Source organism: Ascaphus truei, chromosome 20 (genome assembly GCF_040206685.1).
Source record: "Ascaphus truei isolate aAscTru1 chromosome 20, aAscTru1.hap1, whole genome shotgun sequence".
In the NCBI taxonomy this organism is placed as follows: Eukaryota; Metazoa; Chordata; class Amphibia; order Anura; family Ascaphidae; genus Ascaphus; species Ascaphus truei.
Window position 1 is genome coordinate 29,164,111 of NC_134502.1, and position 15,195 is coordinate 29,179,305.

The 15,195-nt window shown below is 46.0% G+C and overlaps 1 protein-coding gene across 1 annotated transcript; it reads left to right on the top strand.

Annotated features, from left to right (window-relative positions):
- The first annotated feature begins 515 nt into the window (after positions 1-515).
- On the top strand, positions 516-12,282 carry LOC142471098 (vomeronasal type-2 receptor 26-like). Its single transcript, XM_075577893.1, has 5 exons — positions 516-556; positions 5,989-6,280; positions 7,256-7,612; positions 10,766-10,889; positions 10,964-12,282. Exons 1-5 carry the CDS (start codon positions 516-518, stop codon positions 11,878-11,880), a joined length of 1,731 nt encoding a protein of 576 aa, XP_075434008.1. The 3' UTR covers positions 11,881-12,282.
- Positions 12,283-15,195: the final 2,913 nt, after the last annotated feature.

Genomic DNA, 15,195 nt, shown 5'->3' on the forward strand with positions numbered 1-15,195 from the left:
ACTGCACGCTTCCACGTATGAGGAGTTGGCGAAAATTTGTAAAAGTCATAGTTTTCGATAAAATACTGATAAATTTGAGCAACTGTTGCCATCTTATCCTCTGTTGCATTAATCGCGGCCCATATCAAATACGCGTAACTTCTGTCAGGTTTTAGGAAAGCGGGCTGCTCTTGAACACTCATGGCGGGTGGGTCTCTGGAGAATAGTGTAACACAAACTGAAACTGGTCTTTGTCTTTCTTTAATATGAAAAGCCTAAATTGATACATTTTGGCAACTCTTCCTTCAGTCTCAAGGCCAAGTTACAATGGCACACTGTGGTACAGTATCTTTTTTAAACGAAACACCTGCAAGCCGACACATTACTGATTCGGCGCATTACAATTCATGAATTTCTGCCATCTGGCGGACACGCGAAGCATTGCAGCCTATTTAAATCCGAACCATTATCAATAAACCCATCAACTGCGCGTCAGCCGGGCATGACCCTGGCTGGGACAGCAAAAGGAGCACGACATGCTCCAGGTGACCAGCGTGGCGTTCCAGGAACAAGCTAGGTAAAAGCCGGTGATTTGTAAGAATAAAAGCTGCCGCAGCAGTATCTTAGGCTTCCAGCTTGAAGCCTTTTCCCTAGCTACACAGTAGCTTCATAGTTTTATTTTAACTCATTTTTTGCGTCGTCTTTAGGGACCCTTTTTTATATATTGTTTACTCTTGAAGATTTGAGTACCATTTCTTGGATGTATTTATCCCTACATATATCCAGTATGTGAGTTTTGAGACACTGTGCACTTACCACTCACTATCTAACCAGCGAGTACTCTCTTAGAGTTACAATTTATTCAGTTGTAGGTATACTTATATGTGTCTGTCCGGTACATCTTTGACAGACACTATACTAGCTCCAACATTTACACCACACTGAGGCATAAGCTAAAAATCCATTCTGCATATGCCAGCTATTATAGGGTTCCCTAGATTTATATGGCAACCAGTCTGGTACACAGGACTGGGAGATAGCTATTTAATTCTGGTTTTAAAGTGTTGTGTGTTTCCCTTTAAACCCCATATATTATTAAAGGTTCATTTTATCTATTTTCATTTATCACTATACGAGTGCTTGTTCTAAAGGGGTCCTTTTTTCTTGCCAAGGCAAGTACAGTCCATGTTACTAGTTCCCTTACCCTTGGCACCGTTCCTTAGACAGTAGCTTGAGCTTATTCCCTCACTTCCCTTTCCCCTACCTATTGTTCAATTGAGTACCCAGAAATATAAAAAGTGTTGATACGTTTGAGTCCAGTGTGACATCTCCCGTGAGAGGCACTATAAATTCACATGATATATAATCACTCAGAACATATAACTAAAATTACAAATGTGTGAAGAGGAGCGTGCAATGCTCAAGTTTATATTAGGGTTTTTTTAAACTATAATTTTCTAACTTCCATTTCATATTTTATTTGAATATAAATTAAAAGTTATATTTTAAGATTGTTAAGTCCCTTGAGTGCAAATAGAGGATACTGGCCTATAAATATATATGCTCCCTACACTTATTCTAAACAGCGTATATACTGGACAAATCTCTCACTGCCAAAGCAAGACACAATATGTTGCTTACTATCATTGCTAGGGCCGTCACACTGACACTGCTGTTATGTGTCCCTCGTGGGAATGGTGGAGCAGGAAAATAGAGACATGATTCTCTGGAATTAGCACGGATTCCCAGGGTGTTGTCAAATTCTTGATAAGATAATTAATGAGAGATGGTGTAATTAAAATCTGCATTCCCAGGACATCTACACAACTTATAAAAACTGGCTTAAGGAGTCCATCTCCTGTCTGTGTGACACTGATAGACTAAGGGGACACTATGTGTGTGACACTGACAGACTGAGGGAGCCCCTTTCCTGTGTGTGTGACACTGACAGACTAAAGGAGCCCCTCTCCTGTGTGTGTGACACTCACAGACTGAGAGAGACCCACTCCCTGTGTGTGACACAGACAGACTGAGGGAGCCCCTCTCACTGTGTGTGTGTGTGTGTGTGTGTGTGTGTGTGTGTGTGTGTGTGTGTGTGTGTGTGTGTGTGTGTGTGTGTGTGTGTGTGTGTGTGTGTGTGTGTGTGTGTGTGTGTGTGTGTGTGTGTGTGTGTGTGTGTGTGTGTGTGTCACTAATAGACTGAGGGAGCCCCTCTCCCTGTGTGTGTGTGATACTGACAGACTGAGGGTACCCTCTCCCTGTGTGTGTGTGATTGTGACAGACTGAGGGAGCCCCTCCCCTGTGGGTGGGTGTGACACTGACAGACTGAGGGTCCCCTCTCCCTGTGTCTGTGACACTGACAGACTGAGGGGCCCCTCTCCATGTGTGTGTGACACTGACAGACTGAGGGGCCCCTCTCCATGTGTGTGTGACACTGACAGACTGAGGGAGCACCTCTCCCTGTGTCTGTGACACTGACAGACTGAGGGTCCCCTCTCCCTGTGTCTGTGACACTGACAGACTGAGGGTCCCCTCTCCATGTGTGTGTGACTCTGACAGACTGAGGGAGCCTCTCTCCCTGTGTGTGTGACACTGACAGACTGAGGGAGCCCCTCTTCTGTGTGTGTGACAGTGACAGACTGAGGGAGCCCCTCTCCTGTGTGTGTGACAGTGACAGACTGAGGGTCCCCTCTCCCTGTGTGTGTGACACTGACAGACTGAGGGTCCCCTCTCCCTGTGAGTTAGAGATGAATCACAGACACAGACAGAGCTGCTGTTTATACAGAATTGGAAGATTGCTCCCCGTTATAATGTGGATGTTATACACATTAGATGTGGAAGTGTGTATGTGCTGGGGGTCAGGGCGAGGATGCAATCTGTCTGGTGGAAATATGAATGAATATCTGAGCGAGGCTGGAGACATTATTATTGGGGGAGTTTTTCCAATTAACATGGACAGAAGCATCAGCGAAAACCTTTTCACAAGCAAACCTGCAGATCATATATGTAAAACGTGAGTTTTAATTGAACATTACTAACTTTTTTGCAATCGGATTGAATACTATGTGTGTGAAACTGACAGACTGAGGGAGCCCCTCTCCCTGTGTGTGTGACACTGACAGACTGAGGGATACCCTTTCCCTTTGTGTGTGACACTGACAGACTGAGGGAGCCCCTCTCCCTGTGTGTGTGACACTGACAGACTGAGGGACCCCCCTCCCTGTGTGTGTGAAACTGACAGACTGAGGGAGCCCCTCTCCCATTGGGTCTGTGACAGTGACAGACTGAGGATCCCCTCTCCCTGTGTGTGTGACACTGACAGACTGAGGGAGCCCCTCTCCTCAGTGTGTGACACTGACAGACTGAGGGAACCCTCTCCCTGTGTGTGTGACACTGACAGACTGAGGGAGCCCTTCTTCCTGTGTGTGTGACAGTGACAGACTGAGGGAGCCCCTCTCCTGTGTGTGTGCGACACTGACAGACTGAGGGAGCCCCTCTCCCTGTGTGTGTGACACTGACAGACTGAGGGAGCCCCTCTCGCTGTGTGTGTGACACTGACAGGCTGAGGGAGCCCCTCTCCCTGTGTGTGTGTGACACTGACAGACTGAGGGTCCCCTCTCCCTGTGTGTGTGACACTGACAGACTGAGGGAGCCCCTCTCCTGTGTGTGTGACACGGACAGACTGAGGGAGCCCCTCTCCTGTGTGTGTGACAGTGACAGACTGAGGGAGCCCCTCTCCCTGTGTGTGTGTGACAGTGACAGACTGAGGTAGCCCCTCGCCCTGTGTGTGTGACACTGACAGACTGAGGGAGCAACTCTTGTGTGTGTGTGTGTGTGTGTGTGTGTGTGTGTGTGTGTGTGTGTGTGTGTGTGTGTGTGTGTGTGTGTGTGTGTGTGTGTGTGTGTGTGTGTGTGTGTGTGTTTGTGTGTGACACTGACAGACGGAGGGATCAACTCTCCCTGTGTGTGTGACAGTGACAGACTGAGGGAGCCCCTCTCCCTGTGTGTGTGACAGTGACAGACTGAGGGAGCCTCTCTCCCTGTGTGTGTGACACTGACAGACTGAGGGAGCATCTCTCCCTGTGTGTGTGACACTGACAGACTGAGGGAGACCCTCTCCCTGTGTGTGTGACACTGACAGACTGAGGGAGCATCTCTCCCTGTATGTGTGACACAGACAGACTGAGGGAGACCCTCTCCCTGTGTGTGTGACACTGACAGACTGAGGGATACCCTTTCCCTTTGTGTGTGACACTGACAGACTGAGATGTGTGACACTGACAGACTGAGAGAGCCCTTCTCGTGTGTGTGTGTGTGTGTGTGTGTGTGTGTGTGTGTGTGTGTGTGTGTGTGTGTGTGTGTGTGTGTGTGTGTGTGTGTGTGTGTGTGTGTGTGTGTGTGTGTGTGTGTGTGTGTGTGTGTGTGTGTGTGTGTTCGTGTGTGTGTGTGTGTGTGTCACGGACAGAAGGAGGGAGCCCCTCTACCTGTGTGTGTGACACTGAAAGCCTGAGAGAGCCTCTCTCCCTGTGTGTGTGACACTGACAGACTGAGGGATACCTGTGTGTGTGTGTGTGTGTGTGTGTGTGTGTGTGTGTGTGTGTGTGTGTGTGTGTGTGTGTGTGTGTGTGTGTGTGTGTGTGTGTGTGTGTGTGTGTGTGTGTGTGTGTGTGTGTGTGTGTGTGTGTGTGTGTGTGTGTGTGACACACTGACAGACTGAGGGAGCCCCTCTCCCTGTGTGTGTGACAGTGACATACTGAGGAGCCCCTCTCCCTGTGTGTGTGACACTGACAGACTGAGGGAGCCCCTCTCCCTGTGTGTGACACTGACAGACTGAGGGAGCCCCTCTCCCTGTGTGTGTGACAGTGACATACTGAGGAGCCCCTCTCCCTGTGTGTGTGACACTGACAGACTGAGGGAGCCCCTCTCCCTGTGTGTGTGACAGTGACAGACTAAGAGAGCCGCTCTCCTGTATGTGTGACAGTGACAGACTGAGGGAGCCCCTCTCCCTGTGTGTGTGTGTGACAGTGACAAACTGAGGGAGTCCCTCTCCCTGTGTGTTACAGTGACAGATTGAGGGAGCCCCTCTCCCTGTGTGTGTGACAGTGACAGACAGAGGGAGCCCCTCTCCCTGTGTGTGTGACAGTGACAGACTGAGGGAGCCCCTATTTCTGTGTGTGACACAGCCAGATATCCCACCCCCTAAAATGTATCTTCCATTAGCACTTCTCTGCTATCTTCGTTCTCTGTATTAGTGTAGGGGACGGGATGGTCTTGTTCCTATGTTATCAGACTTGGGGTTAGTCAAGATAATTGTGTTGCCAAAGTCTTTATCTTTACTGATTGTCCATTGTCTAGTGTCCATTGCGCAATTACTGAAAGTTGCTGACGCTATATTTGTCTGTATCTTGACCAGATGTTTTGTTTATCTTCTTCAAACTAAGCAGTACAATTTGGTTCTCCAAAATCCAATGTGGTTCTGTCACATGAATATATAGTAATAAATGTCCAGATGCACATGTGGTGTCCACCAATAAATGCCGACCATTGCTGAGAGGGCTATGTGCCTAGTGATGTCCTCTTGACAACCACATAGACCCATTACCTGTTGGCTTGGTGGAACATCCACAGCATCCGTGGCGTGCAGTCCGTCAGTGGGATGAATCCAGAATTATAGGTGGCACCTTGACGAAGTGCTTTTGCATGAAACGCGTAGGTACGTACATGTAGTCCTTGCATTGGCTGAAGCTTGCAATTAAAACGGATCTGCTAGTTTTGGAGTTTGCCTTGGGATTTTTTTTCTCTTTCTCCATTTAGAAAGTCATTAGCCTGTGCTCTTTTTGCCTACTACAATTCTGGATTGTTCAAACTAACCCTATTCTGCATTATAACATTAATATTACTCAGTCTCTCTACTATGGTGGTCTCGTCTGTGGGTCATACAGTCCAAAGTCCACCAGTTTGTGTGTGGGACACTAACACTGTCTGTGACATTTCCACATAACCCTCCAGGTTTGATCTCCAGATCTATCAGGGCATGCAAGCGATGATATTTGCTTCAGAAGAGATTAACTCAAACCCCGACCTCCTCCCCAACATCTCTCTGGGCTTCCAGATATTTGACTCCTGTGCTAGTATTAGACGGATAGTAGCGGGGACATTCTGGCTGCTGTCGGGAGGACAAGGAAGCATCCCCAATTACCGGTGTCACAAAGAGTCACCTCTAGCAGGTGTCATTGGAGATTCTGGGTCCACACGCTCCATCCAATTGGCCCACATGTTGGGACTGTACAGATTCCCACAGGTAAGAGAGATACGAGTGTGTTATACATTGACGGGCTTGAAATAAGAGGGAACATGAGCATCGTTTTCAGATCCTCCGGAGGTCACTTCTTCACGGGTACAGATGGGCCATTTTAGCTTTAAGGTTAACTCCAGTTTAGCAGGTACCTATAGTATACTCATTACAAAACATTTCTTATTGTACTATGGACTAAACTTTGTAAAATATGTGACAGTTCCCATAGGGTTAAATGAATGAAGCATAATTCATAACTGTGATTTAGTGCAATTAATAACAGGCAGAATCCAGTAACAAGGTTCCCTTAGCATCGTGACGGGAAACGGTGGGCGTTGTAGTATGTATTTTTGAGAGAAATATGTGTATTGTGTAATATGTATCACTAAGGAACCTGCGCGCTCACCGTTTCCCATCACAATGCTACTTGTTACCTTGTTAATGACTTATGTCGGTAATTAATTGCATTAAACCACAGGTAGCATTCATTTAACCCTTTAGACACTATCACACGTTTAGCACATAGGACAATAAGAAATGCAATTGATTGAGTACAGGCACCTGCTAAACTGGAGTTTACCTTTTGCAGGCTTGAATCATCTTTGGATCAAAATATGCCCCTAAATGGCTTCTCGTATGAGATTTAGGTTAAAAATGTAGAAATCTCATGAATAAATTGCAGCCAATTTGGGAGGGGCGCAGGGAGTGTGTGTGTTTTCCATATATGTGGGGACAATCTTTTTCCTAGATTCATATTCCATAAAGGGAGCGTGTTTTTGTTCTTCATGTGTACAGATCTTTCCAAACCACACAGGTCTCTTTTTCAACTGTAAACCCTGGTTAATAATAAAACAGACAGCGCCAAATGTTACTTTGTATATGTTCTCTTCATTCTCATTTGTAATTTTTTTCTCCATCCTAATGGCGTCAATTGTTTCATAGTAGAAGTTATTTTCGTTCTTATTTGTAATGTTTCGACAGATCAGTTATTTTTCAACCAGCCCTCTCCTCAGTGACCGGAATCTGTTCCCATCCTTCTTCCGGACCATCCCCAGTGATGTGTTTCAGTCCCAAGGTCTGGCCCAGCTGGTGTCTCACTTTGGATGGACTTGGATTGGTCTGCTGGCCACTGACAATGACTATGGTCAATTTGGAATTCAGGTGGTCCAGCAGGAAATAGTCAAGGTCGGGGCTTGCGTGGCCTTTGTTGAGAATATTATGACCAGCCAACCCAACAGTAATGCTCCCCACCTCGTCCGTGTCATCAGGGAGTCTACAGCCAAGGCAATTGTGGTGTTGTCTTATGGTTCTGCATTTCTGCCGGTGGTGGAAGAGCTGGTGAGGCAGAACGTGACAGGGAAAATTTTGGTGGCCAGTGAATCTTGGTCAACCTCCGCTCTCCTTTCCAATAAAAAGTTTAATAGGGTCCTGGCGGGCACCATAGGTTTTGCCATCCATTCTGGGCAGATGCCAGGGTTCTTTGAATACTTACATGCCCTCCACCCTTCCAAATCCCCAAATGATACATTGATACAGGAGTTCTGGAAGCAGACTTTCTCTTGTAAGTGGTGGGACCAGAAGAATGTCGATGACTGGACAGATAATACCACAATTCCACAATGTACAGGAAGAGAGAAGTTTGGCAGCTCCATGGCTGAAGCACGTCAGAGAAGCAGTCTCAATGTCTACACATCAGTTTACGCCTTTGCATGGGCCTTACAAAGCCTGCTCCACTGTAAGCCCGGAAGCGGACCATTCCATCATGGTGCCTGTGCCAACATCTCATCAATTCGACCTTGGCAAGTAAGGCTAAATATCTCATGAGACTTGTTCTGGCCCTCTAGCCACTTCTAACTAAGAGCTAGGGTCAGGTTAACTCACTTCCCTTAGATGCACAATGAGTCCTTCTTTCTTTCCGTTATTTAATTGCAAAACAAACAATAACAACAGATGAGGGGAACTGTGGGGTGAGTGGCATATGTGGGGGAGAGGTACATTAAGAATGCCTGTATGGGAAAGGCAGAAAGATGTGTGTACTCACAGAAAGGAAGTTTGAACACATGGGATATAGATGGACTACACAAACAACCAGGGTTTCTCTGAGCAATTTACAGGGGTCTGTGCTGTAGTTGCTAGGCAACAAAAAACCCAGCAAATGTATAATGCATGGTGCTAAAAACTGTATGCAGCTGTAGAAATAATGGTATAAAGATGATAATACCTGTATGAAGTCTGCAGTGTAATCTTAATTCTGGGAGGGTTCTGGGTGTGGTGTCCTAGTTGGTAGACCAGCGTGAGCGGCACTCAATATATCCAGGAATCCAAATGCTAATTTTCACCCCAAATGAATACCCTAGTCCCTTAATAGAACATATAGGCTACAGAAAACCCAGGGAGGGAAGGATACATATGTAGCAAAGTTACACTGGGCAGTGGCAGGAATTACATAACAGGGAGAATTGCACAACTCCTTTTAGGGCAAGTGTGCTGGCATCCAGAGAGCAGGGAAAAACCCAATCCTGTTGCAGGACAAGACTGACCCTTTAACCGATTAAAAAGGTCACTGTTATTAGGTCACTTCTCTCCTACCAGGGACGCAGCATGTAAAAGGTCACCGTCATTAGAAAAATAGTATGATCATCAGGGAAACTAGAACATACTGGCAACTTACAAATTACTGTAAATGGAGATAAATTGGGGGATTCCTTGATGGAGAAGGATTTAGGAGTGCTTGTTGAAAGCAGGCTTAGGAATAGTGCCCAATGTCAGGCAGTAGCTGCAAAGGGACACAAGATGTTGTCTTGCATTAAACGGGCAATGGATGGAAGGGAAGTAAACATAATTATGTCTCTCTATAAAGCATTAGTAAGACTACACTGAAGTCTTGGGCATCACTCCATAAAAGAGAAATTATGGAACTATAGAAAGTCCAGAGAAGAGCCACAAAATTACAAAAGGGGGTGGACTATAGGACCTACGTTATGCTGAGAAGTTGGATTTGTTCACATTAGATAAAAGGTGTCTAAGAGGGAATTATATAAGAATATATAAATACATTCAAGGTCAATACAAGGAGATTTCAAAAGAACTATTGGTTGGACATCTTCTTAGAAAGGAAAGATATACATGGATATACCAAATAAGTAAACATGGGAAGGATGTTTATCAAGGGAGACATCTGATTGCAATTATTGGATGTATTTTTTCCCTTATTAGACATCATTTGACATGTGGGTTTTGTTTGCCTTCTTCTGGATCAATATTAGAGATTTTAGGATTATCTGCCCATATCTTTTTCCCGGATTATCTCACATTTCAATCACATTTCATCCCAAGGGCATTATGAAGGACACAGGGTCACCCCTTAAGGTTGAAGGAAAGGAGATTTCACCAGCAACACAGGGAAGGGTTCTTTACAGAAAGGGCAGTTACAATGTGGGATTCATTACCCATGGAGACAGTGATGGCAGATACAATAGATATCTTTAAAATAAGATTGGGCATCATTTAGAAAGGAAAGGTGTACCGGGATATACCAAATGTTTCCTGGGGTGTTATTTTTTTCCTTTCTCTTTATCAATATACTGTAAATACAAATATAAAATAAGTATCTGTCATGTTCATTTAACACAGGTCGAACGTGATGGATATCTATGTATTTTCTACCTCATCGACTACAGTATGTAACTGTTACAAGAATAGTCAGCCCCAAATGTAGCTCCCAGATCTGCTCTGACCAATGAGTTCTTGATTTTGTTCACTTTTTAATTTGTTGTTTGCTCCTACATTGGACTGACCCTTTAACCCATTAAAGTCGTCACTATCATTAGGTCACATTGCTTCTACGTGGGACTGACCTTTTTAGTCACTGGTTAAATGATTCACATCGTCTTCTTCTTCCAGCTTCTCCATTACATTAAGGGTGTAAACTTTGAGACCAAAGACAGGACCCAGATGTTTTTTGATGCTAAAGGGAACCCCCCAGCCCTCTACGATATCGTGAACTGGCATCTGAGCGCCACAGGCTCCTTGGAGCAGGTGAAAGTGGGAAGTTATGACTCAAGCGCCTCCGATGGAAAGATCTTAAGACTAGACAGTGTGGCTATTATTTGGGCCACTGGGGATACACAGGTATGTCTGAGCAAACCTTATACTATGAACTAATACATGGAGTAGGTTGGATGAATGGCTTTTCAATGCAGGCCCCCTTTTTATATCCACAAACTCAGCTTGCTGATAAAGCAGTGGGAGACAGAGAGATAACAGAGTGAGAGAAGGAGTGAGAGATGGTGTTATAAACAGTTTGTGTGAGGGAGAAGGAGAGAGAGAAATATACTGTATAAATAGATAGAGAGGAGATAGATGGATGGATGGATGGATGGATGGATGGATGTATGGATGGATAGATAGATAGATAGATAGATAGATAGATAGATAGATAGATAGACATGTAGAATTTTGGACTTATTTTATCTATTGAATCTCCCATAGGTCCCTCTCTCGCTCTGTAGCCCAAGTTGTACCTCGGGGTTTAGGAAGATGGCCATACCAGGAAAAGCTGCCTGTTGTTTTGAGTGTGTCCCATGTCCCCAAGGAGAGATTTCCAACCAAACAGGTAAGAAGGTCACAGATGTTTTAGGAAAACTCATACAATTCCTGACAAAAGTTGACCTCAGTGTCCCCTTCCAGATGCTGTGGAGTGTCACAGATGTTCCTGGGACATGTGGCCAAGTCTTCAACATGACAGGTGCCTCCCAAAGACCATACAGTTCCTCTCTTACCAAGAACCACTTGGTATCAGCATAGCAGCCATTTCCCTCTCCTCTTCAATGATCCCAATTGTCATTCTGGGAGTTTTCATCTGCCACAGGACAACGCCCATTGTCCGTGCCAACAACTGGTTCCTCAGTTGTCTACTCCTGGTGTCCCTGTGCCTCGGCTTTCTCTGCTCTTTGGCTTTCATCGGCTACCCGCAGCCTGAGAAATGTCTTCTGAGGCAGGTGGCATTTGGCATAGTCTTTGCCCTCTGTGTCTCCTGCGTCTTGGCCAAAACCATTATAGTTGTCATCGCCTTCAAGGCCACCAAGCCAGGCAGCACATTAAGAAAGTGGACAGGGACAAAGGTGTCCTACTTTGTCATCATTCCAAGTGTTTTTATTCAGCTTTGCATGTGTGTGACATGGTTATCCCTTTCCCCTCCCTTCCAAGAACCCGACATTCAATCCCAACCCGGGGTAATCATCTTTGGGTGTAACGAGGGCTCCTCCATTGCATTCTGGTGCATGCTGGGATATCTCGGCCTCCTGGCCACCATCAGCTTCATTGTTGCCTTCCTGGCCCGGCGGCTCCCTGACAATTTCAACGAGGCCAAGTTCATCACCTTCAGCATGCTGGCCTTCCTCAGTGTCTGGGTGTCCTATATCCCGGCCTCCCTCAGTGCCCGTGGCAAGTACACCGTGGCCATGGAGGTCTTCGCCATTCTGTCCTCCAGCTGGGCTCTGGTGGTCTGTATCTTTTTGCCCAAGTGCTATATCATCATTTTCAGACCCCAGGTGAACACGAAGAATCATCTGCTAAGGAACCATGCCAGTAAAGGCAAAGATTAGACTGTTTATTCAAAAGGTCCACCATTAAATCGAGGTCACAGATGGATAGAGAATAAGTTTTGGAGATTGTCTCTTCACTCAGTACTGACCTACAGCCTCCTCTGCAATTCCGGTGTACACACAACCCTGTCACTGCAACTCCATAATTCTCTGCAGTCTCCTCTACTAGTCCTGCGTACACACAGCTCTGTCACTAAACCTCCATCCTTCTCTGCAGTTTCCTCTGCTATTCCTGCTTACACAAAACTCTGTTGCTGCACCTCTATCCTTCTCTGCATCCCCCTCTGCTATTCCTGCATACACACAGCTCTGTTACTGCACCTCTATCCTTCTCTGAGGTATTCTCTGCTATACCTGCATACACACAGCTCTGTCACTGCACCTCTATCCTTCTCTGAGGTATTCTCTGCTATTCCTGCATACACACAGCTCTGTCACTGCACCTCCATCCTTCTCTACAGTCTCCACTGCTATTCCTGCATACACACAGCTCTGTCACTGCACCTCGATCCTTCTCTGAGGTGTTCTCTGCTATTCCTGCATACACACAGCCCTGTCACTGCACTTTCATCCTTCTCTGCAGTCTCCACTGCTATTCCTGCATACACACAGCTCTGTCACTGCACCTCGATCCTTCTCTGAGGTGTTCTCTGGTATTCCTGTGTACACACAGCTTTGTCACTGCATCTCCATCCTTCTCTGCTGACTCCTCTGCTTTTCCTGTGTACACACAGCTCTGTAACTGCACCTCCATCCCTCTCTGCAGCCTCCAATACTATTCCTGTACTGACCCACAAACAATAATTGTATCATGTTTGTATATATGACAATGTAAAACACAGACATGTTTGTGTGTGTGTGTACTGTATCTGTATGTATGTCCTTTACACAACTCTTTAATAAATGCCTCACGATAACACTACGACGTGTGAGAAGATACACCTGTGTTACTACACAAAAAGGGAGAGAGAGGGTGTGAGGAAGAAAGTGAGAGGTTAAGAAAGAGAGAGAGAGAGAGAGACAGAGAGAGAGAGAGAGAGCGCGAGTTGGATGGCAGGGCGAGAGAGGGAGAGAAAGAGGTATATAGTTACATACTCGTCACATAGTAGTTTCTGGTTTCCTGTGTACTAGAAAAAAAGATACAATGAATACAAAAATCCAACGCAGCAAAATGGTGTCCAAAGATGTGGACACTCTCTTCAAAAAGCTACCAGGTTCAATTGGAGCACAAGGACAGCCCTTATTACAATGTAGATTGCATATTCAAAAGGGGTATAGTGCTTGGTTACAGAATGTGAATGTTACAAAGACATATGGGGAGATCTCCTATTGGTGATCTAGTATTTAGATCCCAATTGGTCATTTGATGTCAGGCAGCCTGTATTGGCTGGATTTTTACAGCTAGCAACGTGAGAGTACTTCAGACGCTGCTGTCCGACGCTACCAACAAACCTCTGATGTAGTCGCCGTGAACGGCGAAACGCGTAAGGACCCCTATGAATACGGCACTACTTCATCACGTGGGGACACGAGCGAGGCCGGATCGCGCCGGGAATACTACTCAGGCTGGAAGCAGTAAGCTCGTCCCATAACAGGAAGGCGTTTTATACCATCGAGACGTGTACTATATGCTGTTTATCAGGAGAGCCATGCAACATTTCTTCTACTGAGGACTTTCTTCTTCGTGGCAGGAATATATCCATCCTTCCCCCTTATTAAATTATTTGTTTGCTATCGGGTTGCACTCACTTCTTTTTTCTTTTATATATATATATATATATATATATATATATATATATATATATATTCATACAGACAGTTCATCAAATAAGATGCCGAATACAGAAAAACTAAAAGAAAGGGCACGGAAGGACAACAACAGTAAAATAATGTGATTCTTTATATAGAAAAGAAACAGTTACCAAACTCAATACCTCAACGCGTTTCGCGTCATTTGACACTTCAACAGGGGTTTTGCTTCAGCAAAAGTGGCTCAATCAGTCCCGGCTTCATCACAGGTGGCTCAATTAGTCACTGTTTCAGCAATGGTGGCTCAATCAGTCCCTGCTTCAGTACAGGTGGCTCAATCAGTTCCTGCTTCAGCACCGGTGGCTCAATTAGTCCCTGTTTCAGCACAGGTGACTCTATCAGTCCCTGCTTCAGCACAGGTCTTTGACTGTGCCTCTGATTGAGCCACCTGCGCTGAAGCAGGGATATCCTGAAAATCTGAGCTGTTGGGGGGGAAGGGGTCTTGAGGACTGGGGCTGAGCCCCCCTGTCCTATATGAGAGGGGAAAGAAAAGGACACACCACAAAAAAAAGAGAAGAGGAAGAAAAACTGTCCACCAGGCAATGTGCCAGATAGAGTCCTACACCCTGTCCTGTCTGGCAATGTGCCAGATATAGTCCTACACCCTGTCCTGTCTGGCAATGTGCCAGAGATAGTCCTACACCCTGTCCTGTCTGGCAATGTGCCAGATATAGTCCTACACCCTGTCCTGTCTGGCAATGTGCCAGAGATAGTCCTACACCCTGTCCTGTCTGGGGAATGTGCCAGATATAGTCCTACACCCTGTCCTGTCTGGCAATGTGCCAGATATAGTCCTACACCCTGTCCTGTCTGGCAATGTGTCAGATATATTCCTACACCCTGTCCTGTCTGGGGAATGTGCCAGATATAGTCCTTCACCCTGTCCTGTCTGGCAATGTGCCAGATATAGTCCTACACCCTGTCCTGTCTGGCAATGTGTCAGATATAGTCCTACACCCTGTCCTGTCTGGCAATGTAACAGATATAGTCCTACACCCTGTCCTGTCTGGGCAATGTGCCAGATATAGTCCTTCACCCTGTCCTGTCTGGCAATGTGCCAGATATAGTCCTACACCCTGTCCTGTCTGGGGCAATGTGCCAGATATAGTCCTTCACCCTGTCCTGTCTGGGCAATGTGCCAGATACAGTCCTTCACCCTGTCCTGTCTGGCAATGTGCCAGATATAGTCCTACACCCTGTCCTGTCTGGCAATGTGCCAGATATAGTCCTACACCCTGTCCTGTCTGGGGAATGTGCCAGATATAGTCCTACACCCTGTCCTGTCTGGCAATGTGCCAGATATAGTCCTACACCCTGTCCTGTCTGGGCAATGTGCCAGATATAGTCCTTCACCCTGTCCTGTCTGGCAATGTGCCAGATATAGTCCTACACCCTGTCCTGTCTGGGGAATGTGCCAGATATAGTCCTACACCCTGTCCTGTCTGGCAATGTGCCAGATATAGTCCTTCACCCTGTCATGTCTGGCAATGTGCCAGATATAGTCCT